The sequence below is a fragment of the Carcharodon carcharias genome, chromosome 12 (genome assembly GCF_017639515.1).
Source record: "Carcharodon carcharias isolate sCarCar2 chromosome 12, sCarCar2.pri, whole genome shotgun sequence".
Classification (NCBI taxonomy): Eukaryota; Metazoa; Chordata; class Chondrichthyes; order Lamniformes; family Lamnidae; genus Carcharodon; species Carcharodon carcharias.
The window spans coordinates 36,086,640-36,103,809 of record NC_054478.1 but is presented as its reverse complement, the minus strand read 5'-3'; the positions used below and the strand labels follow the sequence as shown (position 1 = coordinate 36,103,809).

Genomic DNA, 17,170 nt, shown 5'->3' with positions numbered 1-17,170 from the left:
CACCTTGAGGATATCGAAGGCCCTATTGTAAATGCAAGTTCTTCCTTTCATAGTGACTGTTTTAAATTGTTTACTGGAGGAAATAATCTTTCCCTATTTAACCTTTCAAATTGCTGCTTAATATTAAATGTGTTGATGACATTTCCTCTTGGCCTTCCCTATTCCAGTGGGAATAATCCCAGTCATTAAAGTCACTGTTTATAACAATAGTTTCTCATCCCTGGTATTATTTTACTTAATCTATGCTGTATATTCTGTATAGTTTAAACATTCTTTTTGCAATGGAGTACCTAAAATTGTGCATACTATAAACATGGCATATACATTACCTTTGACAAATTTATCACCATGTCTTGTCTTCATATTTATATGGCATTATACATTACCTTTTACAAATTTATCACCATGTCTTGGCTTCATATATTTATATGGCATTATCTGTCTGTATTTTATGAGATAATGTACTTTAGCCCTAGGCCTCTGTTTCACCACACCCTTTCCATTCAGTATATAATCTCATTCCTTGACTTCCCTCCAAAATGCATCACCTCACCTCTCTATGCTTAATACCTTGCACACTTTGATGATGTTACTCCCTTTATTAGCTTTCCCTGCACTCCTCTTCCCCACTCACTGCACTAATCTTTAAAACTTTAACTTTCTGTGATCTATTCGCCTGGATCGACATTTTATTCTTGGCATCAGACTTGTTGTTCTTCTCTGTACCCTTGCCAAAGCAAGCGTACCTTTTTTTGTGGCAAAGGATACTAAGCACTCTTTTCTCAGTGTGTTGTCACATTGGCCCAGATCTCACGGTCAAGTTGGAGACTGGGCATATGACCCAAGGTGCAGATCAGGACCCTGCAGAAGACCTGACGTGCTGACCTCCATGGGGATTGCCTGGGAATTTTCAACTTCTGATGGACAATTCCCTTGCTCCTTGGGACCATCTCCGAACATCTCCGACTCTAACTTGGATTTGGAGATTTTGGATAGTTCCAATTTATTTACCTGGACAGTTACCCAGGAAATGTTAGACAGAAAAATCCCAGTCTAACTCCTGAGTGACTCCCCAATCACTCACATTGACCCCCGGGACACCCCTCATTACCCCATCAACTACACCCCCTGTCTACCCCAACCCAAGATGACTACCCCCTGACAACCAGATTATCCTCCCTGAGCCTCCAACTACCCCCCAACCCACCTGTCACCTCACCCATCTACCAACCTACCCAATTAACACCCTACCCACCTGCCACCCTACTGATTCACTCTTCCGCCCACTAACCCATTCACTAACATTCACCCGTTCATTAACATTCAGACTGGACATTTAAAATTTTTTAATGGCAAGTAGTGCTATAAAAAGGGGGAATGTCTTGTTTTTCCCCCCCTACTCCCTGGAGTTGCCTGAGAGATGCTACACTCTGCATTTCTGGTAAATTTGGGCTTGGAAGACCCAGCAAGAAATGCAGAGCAGTTTTGAAGTGTGGGAAAGTTCGAGTGGAATGCAGTCAACAATGATTGCCACTCCGCATAAGATCCGGGCCAATATAAAGCCTTAAGATGACTTTTGTTGAGCTGGTTTTAAATCCCGGCGTTCTGTTAGCCATTTTTTGAGCATTAAAATTGAACTCTCTGCAATTACTTCCGTCAGATTTTAAGTCTGCACGATTCCTGCTTCAATTCCATTCATCCTACACTGACAACGTGCATTCATTTAACATGTACTGAACATTTAGTTTCTAATTTTTTACACACGCATTATAAATCTTTTGAAAAAAACAACATGAGCAAATCGTCTGTGTTAGAGCTGCTTTCCTGAGATGTCAGCAAATGTAGCAAACCTAAGACAGCCTTTGGCAACGGTCCCTGGTATCCGGGCTTGGTGGGGAGAGCCTGGTGATTGGGAGGGAGGGCGAGATCGGGGGCACAGGATCTGGGATTGGTGAGAGTGGGTGGTGAGGGGAGGGGAGTCAGTAGATTGTGGGGTAGGCAGCGAGGGAATGCCGCAAAAGGTCAAAAGGTTACTTGGGGGGCCAGGGCAGGAGAGTGTTCCTGCTCCTGCCCCGCAAGCGTTTCTGCAAAATGCCCTTGACCTTCTGCAGCTGGCGGTTCCAGTCCCCAGGTTACTGTCAGGTTTCCCTGGGAAACCCAGCTGGCAACCATTAAATTTAAATCAAGTTCACGACTCACTATGGGAGCCTGATCAAAATTTTATAATGAAGTTTCCCGTCTCTCCAAGATGGGAAATCTATATACCGCCTTGTCCATTACCAGAAAAATCATGGCTGGCGCATATGCTGCAATTTGGGAACATGTTAGGGGTGGGGGGGATTTAAGATCGAACCCATGAGTCCAAGCACTATCTTGAGCAGAATTCCATTCGTTATTTCCTCCAAGTTTCACATTTCTAGATCTTGCGAGCATCCCTGTTTTTTCCCAATTTCTTATATAATTCTGTATTATCTTCTGGATTCTTGCGGTTTTTAGTTTGACTAGAAATCTTTAAAGCAGAGGTTGGTGAAAGCTTTTCTGATCATGGCATTTGAGTCATAGGCCAGAATTTAGTGCTAGCATTGGGGGTTCTTCCCCACTGGTTGGAGAACTAGTGGGAGCCCTGTCATTTCCATGGGGGAGGCCTTCAAGCGCTTAACTGGCCAGTGTCAGCAATCAAACCCCCAGTGGGGCAGAAATCCAGTTGGAGGCCAGCAGCTCCACATTGCCAGCAATGCCACCCAATGTGGTGCCTGCAGCCAGTAATGTTCCAAGGTGCAGCCCGCTGCTAGATCCCTGCCCGCCCCCAATGCTGGGTCCCTCAATCAGGCGCTCTGTGCCTGTCAATGTGGGCCGCCCACCCATGAGGTTGCAAGCGCCCGACAGGATTTACTGGGTGGCCTTCGGGAGACATAGGAGAGCTGTGCGAGTCCGATAAGATCCCTGAGCCCCCTCTAAATTCTGGTGGACTCAGGGATAATATGCTCTCAAGTGGCTCCTTAATGAGACAAATTGGTATCCCACTGCCGGCGGGCGGGATTCCCATATCGGGTCCTTCCCGCCATCTCCCCCCCCAACTTATTTGGGGAATACCTTCCCCAAGGCCGGGAATTCGATCCAGGTACTCCCACCCAATTCTCCTGGGCACCCCTGCCAGCAGGCTGCATTACATTTCACCCATAGAATCATTTGTGGCACAGAAGGAGGCCATTCGGCCCATTGAGTCCATCTCCACTCTGTGGAGAAACCCAATCAGCCCCATTCCCCTGATTCATCTCTGTAACCCTGCAAGTTTATTTTCCAAGAGTGCCCAACCAATCTCCATTCATCGTTTCCATTTCCATCAACCTCATAGGCAGCGTGTTCCTGGTCGTCACCACTCGCTGTTTAAAAAAGCTCTTCCTCACATCCCGCCTGCACCTCCTGCCCAAAAACCTTAAATCTAGAAATGGCATCATTGGTCAAAATTAAGGAATTTGTCTGAATCTTCCTTGAGGAAATCAGATAGCCATTTGATACCAGAATTTTGATGATAGCATTGGTGCCTGTTGCTGGAAAATAATCTTTCAGAAATGAGATGGCAGAATATTTATCAACATGCAGAGTTTTTTTTAAAAATCCTTACATTTATAGAACACCTTTCTTGGCCTCAGGATGTCCCAAAACACTTCACAGCCAGTGAGGTACTTCCAAATTTAGTCACTGTTGTAATAGAGAGAGATACATGGGAGCCAATTTGTGTACAGGAAGGAGCTATAAATAGCAATGAGATGAATGATTCCATGATCTGTATTAGTGTTGGTTGAGGGAGAAATATTGGATAGGTCACCTGGAGAAATACTTTGTTTTTCTTTGAATAGGGATGTGAGGATTAAGGCCGGTGCCTTTGACAGTGCAACACTTGTGCCAAGCAAGATTATATACTCTGCTCAAGTCTCAGGAATGAGACTTCAATTCACAACCTCCTCACTCAGATTTGACCAGCTGTACAGCACTGTAATAAGCTCTAATAGCTGAATCACCACCACTGGGATTTATATTCATATGGCTGTAGCAATGACAGAGCTATTGTCTATTCCAATATTAAAAAGGCTTGAGGACAATAAGATTATTGTGGTTGGAACAATGTAAAGTTCTTTTATTTGAAGCTGGAACACTATTTATTTCTTCATGTCTACATCTGAATAGTAGAAATTATCACATTCTTCAGTAACTGATAACAACACAAACTTCAAATGATATTTGCAAAGTAATAAACTTGGCACTGTGAAAGACAATGGTTTCTAGTACAAAATAAAAATTATACACTTCAAAACTGAGAAATGAAACACTGCTGAGCACAGTTGCTGTTATTCTGCAAACACAGTAATTATATGTCTGTATTAGTGTATATTTTACTCCATATTTAACAGCTTAAGCACAAATTGTCCTGATTTGATTTTTGATCTGGTTGGTGAGGGGTGGAAATTTCAATTTATTAGAAAGAGGATGTAGAATCAAATGGCATAATCTAAATAGAAATAAAAACAAAAAAACTGCGGATGCTGAAAATCCAAAACAAAAACAGAATTACCTGGAAAAACTCAGCAGGTCTGGCAGCATCGGCGGAGAAGAAAAGAGTTGACGTTTCGAGTCCTCATGACCCTTCGACAGAACTTGCGTTCGACTCCAAGAAAGAGTTGAAATATAAGCTGGTTTAAGGTGTGTGTGTGGGGGGGCGGTCCAGTTTACTGTCAAAACCTTGACAAGATAATGATTTTGTGTGGGTTGATTGTTATTTATTGACAAATTTTCATTATTAATACTCAACCACTTTAATGCAAATAGTTCATAATCTAAAATACTTTTACTTTTTTTCTTTACACTCAACAGTTTGAACCAAAAGCTTGTGCTGGAGCAAGAGAAACTGAATTCCGATTTTGACAAGCTAAAAATGGAGGAGCATGAAAAAAGTGTCAAGCTCCAGAAACTTGTGTAAGCTTATTCTTAAAATGACCTCTCTTGATTCCATGAGAACTATGTTATTTAACGAACATCGCTTTGTAATAAAGCTTCAGATTTTGGAATCCAAAGGTACCTGGAGGCTGCTGTGGCAGCTTTGTTGGCATCCATGAATGATGCTCAATGTCAATATGCAATCGATATCCATGCTTTCTAATTCTTGGTGGGTGACTGGGTTGAATGGAATCACTTCTGTGGAAACAGGGAAGAAAGCAAGAGAGAGAGAGAAAGACGAAGGGTATTAGTTTGCCAAGTGAACAATCACCTCCTGCCTGTCTGACATTACCCAGGAATCTTCAATGTCTTTCTTGGGCTGTTATTGGTATTTTGGAAAAGAAAATTTTTAAAAAGGAACTCCTAATTTGGTCATCAATGTGGTGATGCACATTATTAATTTGGTCATTGCTACCAATAAACAGCATTTGTCCAGGCAAAACATCCTAGTTCTGGTCTTCTCGCTCCTTTTTCTGTTCTAGTGGTGGTATGTGAGTGTCTATACATTTTTTGCAATAAAAATTCTTGCATCTGTTGTCTATATTATGTATTGGAGTTCTTGTTTTACTCAGAGGTGCCATGTAGCTGACCGGTGACGCCCTCACCAGACTGCTTACTATAATAGCATGATGGTTAAATAACCTTATAATTATAACGTTCGGCTTGTTGTTACTTGAAGGCCATTTTCTTGTAAGATAATCTGTTTACCTCTAACTTGGTAAATTGTACGACACAGAGGCATGAAATTATTTTTTTAATACGCTGTCAATCTGAAATAAAATCTGACTCCAAATAACTTTTATGTCCTGCTTTTAGACTTCTTAATGACAAAAGAGAGCAAGCAAAACAGGACCTCAAGGGGCTGGAGGAGACAGTTGTAAGTTTCAATGTGAAACCTATTGGACTTTTAATGGACTTGCTTCAGAACAAACTAGTTCCTCCCCAATTATGTAACTTAACTAAACTCTAAGCTCACTTACCTGTAACGCCATGCCAGTGTAATGCCTGTAAATCTCTTTTCCACATACAACTTTCCCAGTATTGAATCCATAGTTCCCAACATATACCGTCATGCAATCATTGTTAGCATTTTTTAAAGAAGCTCTGCAGTCTAAATATATCTCCATGTAGACCATTAAACCACATTGCAATTTGTTTATAATTGGAAACCTTTGAGTGTAGTGACTGGAGAGTGGGTGCTTTGAGCAGGGATGTTCTCATTGGTCATTATCTTTCCCGACAAAAATGGCAGACCCACCGTCACCTTCTAAATTTTTCAGGGTAGCAAAAGTTGGGGGTGGGGTGCGGGGAAGAATATATTTTCCAGATAACAGACCAAGATCCTGTTCTGCTCCGCGAATGCTGTTTGCTCCGTTGTACATTATAATCAGCAACTTTTTTTTTAAAAACAAATGGATGTTTTTCTTGGATATGACGGTATTAAACACTGTTTCGCCTCCTCCCTCCAACTCCCCCAAAGCCTAAATCAAGTTACATGACTTCCAATTGTTTAAAGTGTCTTTAGCTGATGGATTTTGTGCTTATTAATTACCTGTTCCCATGTGGCTAAAATTAATAATTGGAAAGCCAAACAAGCTTATTTCAAATCTATATCCCTTGAACCTTCTAACATTGAGCACTTGTTCTTTCAAAAAGGCAAAAGAACTTCAAACTCTCCACAACCTCCGAAAACTTTTCGTTCAGGATCTTACTACCAGAGTCAAGAAAGTAAGTTGATTGATCTAAGGCTCCATTGTGGGCACATTTTTGGAGATGGCTTGTAATAACCATGTTTTTCCTGCCTAATTTTAAACCTAAACAGTGGAGCTAATTGTACTCATTCTGTTCTAGGTGTGATGTGAGTTATGAGAAGATGAAATTATCTAAAGAAACAGACATCAGTAATTAATGTTTTAAAGTCACTATCAGTCCCCTAAACCAGCACATTGACATATATAAGGCTGCACATTTTCTGGCTGGCAGTGGCCCTTCTATGTTTCACAATAGATGTTGGAGCACAATGTAGGAATGAAGGCAGGCTTGATGGTGATCAGATTCCTCTGGAGTTGGATGATCAATACTGCTCCTTCTGGCTCCATTGGAAGGTGGCTTATAAAAAGAAACAATCTTTATAAAGCCTACCTTTTGTTGGTAGCTGCTGAAGAATCCTGAACATGGCAGGGCTGACATCTTACATGCTCATTGGTCACTAATTTCTGAAAGCGGTCTTTTAACCTAGAAGTCAGGGTTTTGTTGCATGCTGTGGAGTTTGATCATCACTGACAAGCTCTCTGCCCTAGAAGTCAGCTGAATTGACAGACTTAGCTTCCAGTTGGGTGGGCAGCATTGGAAAAGAGGCTGCAGGACCAGGTACATCTGAGCCCTGACTGGGAGAAGGGGTCTAATCTTGGGGGTGGTCTAATTCCAGTTGATCGGATTCTGTGGGATCAGATACCAGTGTAGGGGGAGCCCAAAGGCTTCAGTGAGGAGGTCAGAGGGCTTGGAGGTCAGTGGCCTTGAGGTAGGGAGTAAGATTGGAGGCCTCATTGGGAAGGTTGTGCAGGAGGTAGGAAGGATTGGGGTGGTGTGTGATTGCAGTGGGTTAGTGGGGCAGATATGCTGTATCCAGCAGACAAGTGGAAAGCAGTTAGCTCCTGAATCCAACCGTTCTTGCCTTCTTTTAGCTGCAGCTTTTCCCAACCTTTAGGAAACCAGGCAGGCAAGAGTTAAATTTGAAATGGTGAATAAGTATGGGGCATGCAGCCTCATTATAATATTTAAATTGCTAACCCGCATTCTGGGAGCAGGTTGGCTGCTTGACCCTATCCCATCTCCATTTAAAACCAGAAGTGGTTGGGTTGGAGGCTGGTTAACCTTTAACCTGCTAACTGACACAAATCTGCCCAATTCCCATACTTTCCTTTTAACTATAATTAAGGTGAATTCTGGAGTACACTAGATGTGTATTTATGTAGAGCTGAATTAGATTTATACTTTTAGGTTTATACGTTTCAGCCAACAGAGTGAACCCACTAGGACTGATGTCCTTAATGCCATCTGTTTCATTCCAAGGTTCTGTATTGCGCAGTACACACTAGTGGAAGCAGGCTGGGATTAACCAGTAGAGATCCTAGAAAGTTGCTTGATTATTTTTCATGATTGGCAAATATTAGTGCAGAGCTCAAAATTATGAGGGGTTTAATGGAATAAATATGGGGAAAACTGTTTCCATTAGTCAGTGACTAGAGGGGATAGTTTTTAGATAAGGGGCGATAAAACCCAGTGGGGGAGATGAGTTTTTTTTCACTCAGCGAGTTGTTATGACTTGAATGCATTGAGCAAAAGAGTGGTGGAAGCAGATTCAATAGGAACTTTCAAAAGGGGATTGGATATACACTTAAAAAGAGAAAATAAAGAGCTGGCACAGACATGATGGGTTAAATCCCCTGCCACCTACTGTACTTTTGATTCTATGGACAGAATTTAATGAGGGTCGCGGGGACCCTGATGTCCACCACCAAATCAGGCCACACTCCCACCGACCTGATTCGGGAGCCCCAGTGGAATTAAGTTCCTAATTGGGACCCCTGCCGCCGGGGCTCCTGACACCCCGAGGGACATTGTAATTGCTGCACTGCCTCCAGTCGGGAGGAAATGCTGCCTTTGAGAGCTGCCGGCCAATCAGAGGTAGGTAGCTCTCCATTATTGGCACCACCACTGGGAGTGATGGCTGCTGCCGGTAATACACTTGGATGTTCACCAGGGATCCCTGGAGAAAGCTAAGTGAGGGTGGGATGGGGGGGATCAGTGGAGGAGGGGGTCACCAATGAACAGGGGAGATGGAGTTTGAAGGAAAGGGCATGTGGGTGACTCTCAGTGACTCTCCCCCCCTCTAAATTTCCATTTAGTTAAATGAGTGAAGTAAACTCTTGGGTGGATGATCTGTAGATGGGCCAGAAAATCTCTTACCTTAAACCCATGTATTCAAAGGTATCTTTTGACCTCCTCAACAAAAATATTGAGTTTTGATTTCCTGTATCTCGCTTGGTATCCCCATACCTCTCTCAACTCCCCAACAATGGGAGTTTTACTTTGACATTTGGTTGCAGTAGATTTCTCATTACACCACATACTGAAAGAACTACCTCAAACATGCAGCAAAAGTATAAATGGATACTTCTCACTCAAAGGAAGAATGCTGACCTTATTCCCAAACACAGATGTTTCTGAATGAACACCACTGGTAAATCTGTCAGAAGGATGAAACCATCGTTTTGATTGATTCCTTCCAGTCACAAGCTTTGAGACTGCTCACAGGTTGATCATTTTTCTTTGCCTATCCTCAGAGCAGTGAACTGGACTCCGATGATGGAGGGGGGAGTGCTGCACAGAAACAGAAAATATCCTTTCTTGAGAACAACCTGGAGCAGCTTACAAAAGTTCACAAGCAGGTATGAAGATGAATTGTGTCAAAATTCAGTTCAAGTTGGAAAATAGTTTGTTATTTCAACATTCAACACCCTCACAATTTTCAAACCTTTCAAATATCTAACTCCCATTTTGATTGAGAAGGCTCTATCTTTTGTCTGTACTGTTTTTTCCTTCCGATGGGCAAGGCTCTCAGACATCAAATTACTGTTATAGATGTTGCTTCAAGTGAGTTAAAATGTTGACCTAAATCCTGCTACAACTGCTTCTTAACAATTTCCCTGATAACTTCCAAAACTGATATTTCCATTTTATGTAGCTAAGGACTTACAAAGTCTGCATTGAAATTTCATCACAGTTGTTCACTTTCATTGAACTTGGATCTTTCTGACCTACTTTTTCCTGTTTACTTATTTCCCACTGATTTTGTGTGTTCAAATCTATCAACCAATCTTCTTTACTGTCAGATTCCTCCCCATAAAGCAGCCATATTGACAATTCCAGTCAGACACCTGCCTTCTTGAAGTGAGTCTTTAGCTCAAAGCCATTTTTTAGTTTTAACTCTGTCCTCTTGTAGATTATTTGTTTCGTGCCTTCTGAATTTGTTCACAGTGATGTGGAGTAAAATATATCTATTGTTTAATCAGCTGATTTCTAACTTGAGGGTATGACCCCTATTAGTAAAATTCGCATCTCTGCTGTCCTGTTTAATGTGTCCCCAGTACATGCTTTTCCTGTTATAACTGTGCCCTTGTTTGTTGGCAAGCCACCATTCCAAGATCCTGAAAATGTTGGCATGAAATAAAATGCAGCGTTCTGCCTCATCCCACTGAGCTGGTGTACAAAACTTTGTACTGTTCAGTTGATGACAAGGGTGACCTTGAGGATGGTGTCATTTCTGAACTGTTTTTTATATGGATTGTGATAATAGAGTTTGTATATTGAATTAGGTCACAGAACAGCCCTGAACTCATTGAATAGCGGCGGAACAGGCTTGAGGAGTCAACTGGCCTGCTCCTGTTTCTATGTTCCTATCCTTGGACTCCATTTTATCTACTAATAGAACCTGTAAAGTGAACCTTCTGAAACTTTGGATTCTCTATATTGCTATCTACTAAATGTTAGTGTTGACACCATAGTGCTAATGGCATTTTGTGTGTTAAAAGAACAATGCATAATTCCCTGAACAATGTTGGCATCAGTTTGGGAGCTCTATATTGTCCAGGTGGCAGAGCATCCATTAATCCTACAAGAACTGGTGCCTGAACCTTACCTTTGGTATTTGTGTCACTGGCGATGCTAACTGAGAAAAGTTAAGTTCAATGTCATAACAGAAAAATCATCAAATCATTCTTATTTTTGTTGAAAGGAAAGACAAGGAATAAATAGATTGTGGTCTTTGTGAGAATTGAGTAGTTTATTTGTATCTTTTATTGACTCTGGGAATGGGTGGATGTGCTGTGCTTTTTAAGTGACATTCACCCTTGGTACATCTAATAACCTTTACTCCCAAACAGACTGGAAGTGTGTTGAAAGAATTTGCAAACAATTCTTGTTATTTTCCACAACCAAATAATACAGTATTAGACTGCAATTCTCATGGATTCTGCAGTGTTGTCATCATTTCTGGGAGTGTCTGACCAGTTTTGTAAGGAGTGGGTGGGTATGGGAGAGATGGATTGAATACAATGCAATGCAAATGTAGCACAGGATTTATAAGAAATATGGTTGTGAAGTGTAATTACTTTCTTATTACCTTTCGTCTTTCTGCATTTTTTGTTACCTAAACTATATGTATCCTTCAAGGTGCAGATGGATTATGCCGTTAATGCATTTCTTGTACTGCTAAATGTTTGCCAAAAAATTCTACTTGTGTCAGTGAGAGTTTATGAAAAAACTTAAAATGGAAGTGGGGGCATACAAACTTACTATAAATTCTCCTGAGCATTGACCATTATTTTGTTTGCTTAAATCCTGCCAAATTAAACTTTGGATCAATATTCCCAACTCCATTAACATCTATTGGCCTATTGTACATTATCCTATTCCAGTATTTCTGTTCTTTATGTTGTTGGGGGTAAGAGTCCAATGTTGGGTTAGTTGCCGGATAAACATCCCTCCTGGTTGTTATTGACCAGAAATGAAAGTCAGGAGAGATATGTTATGGGAGGTTGATGTAATATTGCCTATTTGACACCATTAGCCAAAGTCAAGCATTCCCCCCAGTTATCCTGTGGTGTATTGTCGCTCACTTAGTTCTTTTTTTCTTCCAGCTGGTTCGTGACAATGCAGATCTTCGTTGTGAGCTTCCTAAGCTGGAAAAACGACTTCGGGCTACAGCTGAGAGAGTTAAAGCACTGGAGAGTGCACTGAAGGAAGCCAAGGAGAGTGCCATGAGGGACCGCAAACGTTACCATCAGGACGTTGATCGAATCAAGGAAGCAGTACGAGCCAAAAACATGGCCAGGCGGGCACATTCAGCTCAGATTGGTGAGGGTCTTTGCTGCTTTCAGTCATCTGTGTTACACATGTGGGCTCTGCAAGTTTGCCTAATGAGAGCTTATTAACGCTAAGGGTGCCGGTAAAGCAAAGCTGCTCCCCAGGTTTGTGAAAAAAAACTCATTGTTCCTGACTGTGCAGTATGAATACGATAGTAACAACTTAGATTTAAATAGTGCGCCTCTCATAAAAGCTCTACAAAGTAGGGAGGTGGATATTGGGCAGGAGAGAGGAGAAAGTTGGTAGTGGAGAAGACTGAGCATGCAGTTAAAGTGATGAGTTTTTAGGAGATTTTTTTTTAAGTGGTGTTGAATTGAACAAGGTGAAGTGGTTTGGTGAGACTATTACAGACAATGTGTGGATAATGATTAAAAGAGTGAGTCTGAATGTGGAACAGAGGAAAGATGCAGACTGGGACTTGTGGAAAAGTTTGTTTGATAATTTGAAATGAGACCACGGAAAGAGTTGAAGCTGAGGAACCTTGCAATATGGGAGTGAGGTTTGTATACAAATCACTTGAGAAATGTGATAAAAACAAAAAACTGCAGATGCTGGAAATCCAAAACAGAAACCTGGAAAAACTCAGCAGGTCTGGCAGCATCGGCAGAGAAGAACAAAGTTGATGTTTCGAGTCCTCATGACCCTTCAACAGAACAAAGAGTAAAAATAGGAGAGGGATGAAATATAAGCTGGTTTAAGGTGGGGGGTGTGTGGGGGAAGAAGTTGGGGGGGTTTGTAGGGACAAGTAAGCAGTGATAGGAGCAGATAAGCAAAAAATGTCACAGACAAAAGAACAAAGGTGTTGAAGGTGGTGATATTATCTAAAAGAATGTGCTAATTAAGAATGGATAGCAGGACAAGCAAGGTACAGATAGCTCTAGTTGGGGTGGGGTGAAATAAGACTAAAAGGACATAAAAGATATAGATTTAAAAATAATGGAAATAGGTGGGAAAAGAAAAATCTATATAAATTATTGGAAAAAACAAAAGGGAGGGGGAAGAAACAGAAAAGGGGTGGGGTGGTGGAGGGAGTTCAAGATCTCAAGTTGTTGCACTCAATATTCAGTCCGGAAGAACTTAAGAAACGTGGTTGTGACCCCATTCACAAATCAAGATGCTGAAATTATATTTATATAGGAATGTAAGATTCATCATTGTGGACCTTGATTAGAAGTCAAGTTGATCCAAAGGCAGGTATGCCATAAAGGCATGGACTTGAGTTCTCTTGTAAATGGGAAGCAATGCAATTGCCCTTTGGTTCCTTGTGAATTTGCAGCAAAGGAGATTTTTCAATCTTTTAATGATGACATGAGCTGTAGTTCAACTACAATACCAACTTCAATCATCCTGGTTTTATTTGAGTTGGGTAGAATGATAGAACTGATTCCCTTAGGGATGATTCCTGCAGAAAGTACAGGAAATTATGGGTGTGAAGTTCCTTTCATTTAAATTGCTGGAAGGAATATCAGACAGCACACGTACACAATTCCCTAATGAACACTCCCTGCAAGTGCCACTCTCTATGCAGTGGCACCCAGCTAGAGAATCGGATCTAACAATTGTTCAAAGAGGTAATCCTGGCTCTCTTACTGCTGACAACCAAGACTGTGGTCGGTATTTTTATTTGAGAAGCTGAGGGCTAAAATTTAGGTTTAGAGAAAATGTCCCCCTCACTATATTTTCTAGGCAACTAGGCCTGGGTAAAAAGTGTGGCCGTGCCAACATCACCCACATCCTGAGACCAAATTTAGAAAAAAAAAGGTCATAGGTAGGAAGTTCCAGAGTTTTGACATTGTGACAAAGAGTGAGTTGGACTGAAATGCATTGAGCCTTGAATATAAAATAGTGGGGGTTTAGGGAGGAGGAACTGCATGTAGGATGGTGTATTTGGAACTTAATGAGCAAAAAACAGCACTGTCTATGGACTGTGAATTAGGTTGGCTAGCAGGTTTTTCTTGTAAACTCCACAAGAAAGAAGTGTTGAAAAAGCATCCAAGAATTCATCAAGTTTTGGACAGATGTGGGTTTTGAAGAGGTGCGAGTTGTTCAAAATATTGAAAGCAGGAATTATTTTCAACATAGCTCCATCCAGTTACATTTTCATCCTCTGAGTCAAGGAAAAATGAGGGTAATATTAATGCAGAATGGGCGGTGAAGGAAACGTAAAAAAATTTTTAAAAAGGCAAACCCAGCTCCAACGTGCTCACTTCCAGTTATAACCAAGTTCTGTTGGGAAGCATGTAACTAATCTGCTCCCTAGAGATGGATCTGTCCTTGACATAATTTTATGAGGCTATATACCTCAAACTTAACCTTTTCCCAATTTAAATTTTGGAGGCCAGGATCTCTGGGTTTTGTGAAACCTGACAGCTGAAAGGAGCTGAGAACGGCTGGATGGAACACGTAAGTGCCTTTCTAGCCCAGCCTGTGGACCGGGAGGAACAGGAATGCACCCCCCCTCCCCCTCCCCTGAGCTACCAAGATACCCTGAAAACCTTCCTCTCGATCGGCCAAACCCCCTTCCCACGTAATTGGATACCCGGGCCTGGATTTTGCAGACGCGAAATGGGATCAAACAGAGGCCAAAAGAGGCTGCCAAGTGGCATGAGTGGAAATCCGATGTCTGTTTCAACTGTTGGCCATTTGGTGGAGCCTGGTAAAGGACATGGGCCAAGATGCCCGCCTGGTCCTATCGAAAGGCCCAAGGTCAGACCTTGCGGGACTTTCACCAGAGTGGCAGGCTTCAGATGCCCCCTGGGTATCTGGAGAAAAATAGTGCAGAATTTAATAGGTGGTGGCGTTTTCTGGCCCGCCACCTGTACAGTCAACGGGGAACACATCCCTGCCGATGTTGGCTGCTCCACAGCCATTTAACGGCTGGAGGTGGGACTTCCACCCCTCACTTTGGAGGAAGTGCCACCTCAGACAGCTGCCGGCCAATCTGATTGGTCAGCAGCTCTCTAACTCCAACAGCACCACCAGGAACGGTGGTCACTGCTGGAACTCCAAGAAGTCCCACCTGTCAGTACAAGCCAGGATGGAGGTAAATAAAGGGGGCATCATGGCGGTGATGGGAGAGATGGCCATGGGCAAGGGAGAGTGGGGTTAGGTCCTTGATGGAAAGGCCTGGGGCTGAGAAAGCACTGGGATGGTGGGGCGATGAGGGGGAGGCAGGGGGTGGTGGGGTGTTTTGCAGGGGGTGGGGGCAAGAGACCTTGGGTGGGGGGTGCAGGGTCACCGATCGGTAAAGGGGACCAGTGATGGAGGGGCCCCCTCCTTCCAGCTTAAGGCCTGAGCAGGTTTAGCTGACGGACTTCTTCCAGTCCCTAACCTCCTTCTACCTGCTTCAGAATTGAGACTGGGCAGGAAGTGGCCCTTAATTGGCCACTGAAGGGCCTCAATTGAGGTGAGGACAGGTGGGGTCACCCTAGGCCTCGCCTGTCCCTTCCACTAGCCATCCCCCACCCCCGTAAAATTGCAGCCGGATTGAGGCGGGTGGGAGAGCATTGGGAAGCCCACCCAGAGAATTTATGGCCCCAGTAACTGCAGGCCCACTGGCGGTGGCCATGAAATTTTGTCCGTGACATTTCCGATCTGGTGCACACATTTGGATAGAAGTTAATCTAATTGAATCTTGTTCTTTCATTTTAGCCAAACCTATTCGTCCTGGTCATTATCCTGCATCCTCTCCAACAGTCTTTCATGCTATTCGTGGCAGCGGAGTACCTGTGACCTCAAACTCTAATTACTATCAGAACAAGGACAAGTAGTAAGTAGAATAAAGCCTAATCAAAATAATAAATCTGTGGGCAGTTGAACTGGAATAAATTCTTGATCAGGTGTTCTCATTATGAATTTATTGCTTCTAAAAAGATATCTGATGTCATGAAGCTTCAATTATTGAGCCATTTGCATGGAGTTGAAAGATTAAATTCTTCATTTGCATTAGTTAGGTTTAGAAATTACCTTTGGTGATATTAGGAGATGATGCTTAATGAATTTGCATGTCCTTTCTTTGTCCGCGATTCTAGCAGAGCTATCAGCCTATTCATGACAACACCTGCATTGAGAGTGAATAAGAGGTATTTTATCAACATGTTTCAAGTTTGTCCCAAGACTTACTGCTTTAAAATTAACCAAACCTCAGTGTTTTCTACCCATTCCCCCTCTCTACCATTTAATAAAAAAAATGCTTCTTGCATTGCTGCCCATTCAGATTTTAGTGTAAGCTTCTCCACTACCTGAGTCAAGTGGCACCACTTTCAGCACTGCTGAGAGGCTTGCTTTGAGCTTGCCTTGGTTGGAAGAACATGCCCAGTGCTGAAGGAGTGAAAAAATACATTGTGTGGGGGCAGGGGCAGAGGGAAAGAGAAAAGAAAAAGAACAGAAATATGCATTTGGTTTGCCTCTGAGAGTTTTCGGTTGACTGCCGAAAGACCAGTTGAAGAAGAGTATATTGGTGCATTGGGGAGATGCTACTTTTATATGTGACCAGGTCTAGATCTTACCGTAGATGTCGGCATATAGGTCCACATTTGCAGCTTGGAAAATTCTACCAAAAACGGGTTGATTTATACCGCAAGTCTAAAATGTGTCAAGCTAGGCAGCAATAAGGAATATAAATACTTGAACTTGTCTCCATTGGGAGACACCTGAAAATCTGTTCACTTGTGTAACGTTATGAGAGAAGGTGCAAGGCTGAATGTTATATTTTTATATCTTGGAGCTATACAGAGATGGCACACCTATGTACCTATGTTTCTGTGTGTGTAACAGGTTTTATTCACAGTGCTTTAAAATCCTGTTTCATGTTTATAACTTGATATTCCAGCAACTTGTACAATTTATTTACTCTGAGTCCACAGCCAGGCACAACTAATCACGCATAGTGAACATCAATAGTAAACTGACTCACATAATCAAACACATAACAATTAAATATTACATTTTCCCTACGTAAAACTAAAGACTATATTTTAAATTAAACCACCCTGAACAACAAACATATCTACATTGAATCATTTCCTAGACTTCAGCTTGTCATAGTCTCATAGTCTTTGAGATATAAAGGTCTCTGATAATCTAAGAACTTGAGGTTGTGATTCTGCATGACCAACTTGTGTTGTGCGAACCTGCGAGATACTCAACCTCAAAGTTGTACTGATGAAGCCAACCTGACCATCTATAGATGCGTAGGGGGTCAATGACCAGATCCTGACATGGCTAACGATGTAGGCAGCACTTGGTG

The 17,170-nt window shown here is 42.2% G+C and overlaps 1 protein-coding gene across 1 annotated transcript in view; it reads left to right on the top strand.

Moving 5' to 3' along the window:
* Window positions 1-15,692, top strand: part of kif5c (kinesin family member 5C) — a 158,638-nt gene extending 142,946 nt beyond the window's left edge. Inside the window, exons 20-25 of the mRNA XM_041201018.1 lie at window positions 4,873-4,974; window positions 5,812-5,872; window positions 6,652-6,723; window positions 9,342-9,446; window positions 11,697-11,913; window positions 15,574-15,692. Coding sequence (XP_041056952.1) covers window positions 4,873-4,974; window positions 5,812-5,872; window positions 6,652-6,723; window positions 9,342-9,446; window positions 11,697-11,913; window positions 15,574-15,692 — 676 coding nt within the window. The remainder of the gene's footprint in view (window positions 1-4,872; window positions 4,975-5,811; window positions 5,873-6,651; window positions 6,724-9,341; window positions 9,447-11,696; window positions 11,914-15,573) is intronic.
* The last annotated feature ends 1,478 nt before the right edge of the window (window positions 15,693-17,170 follow it).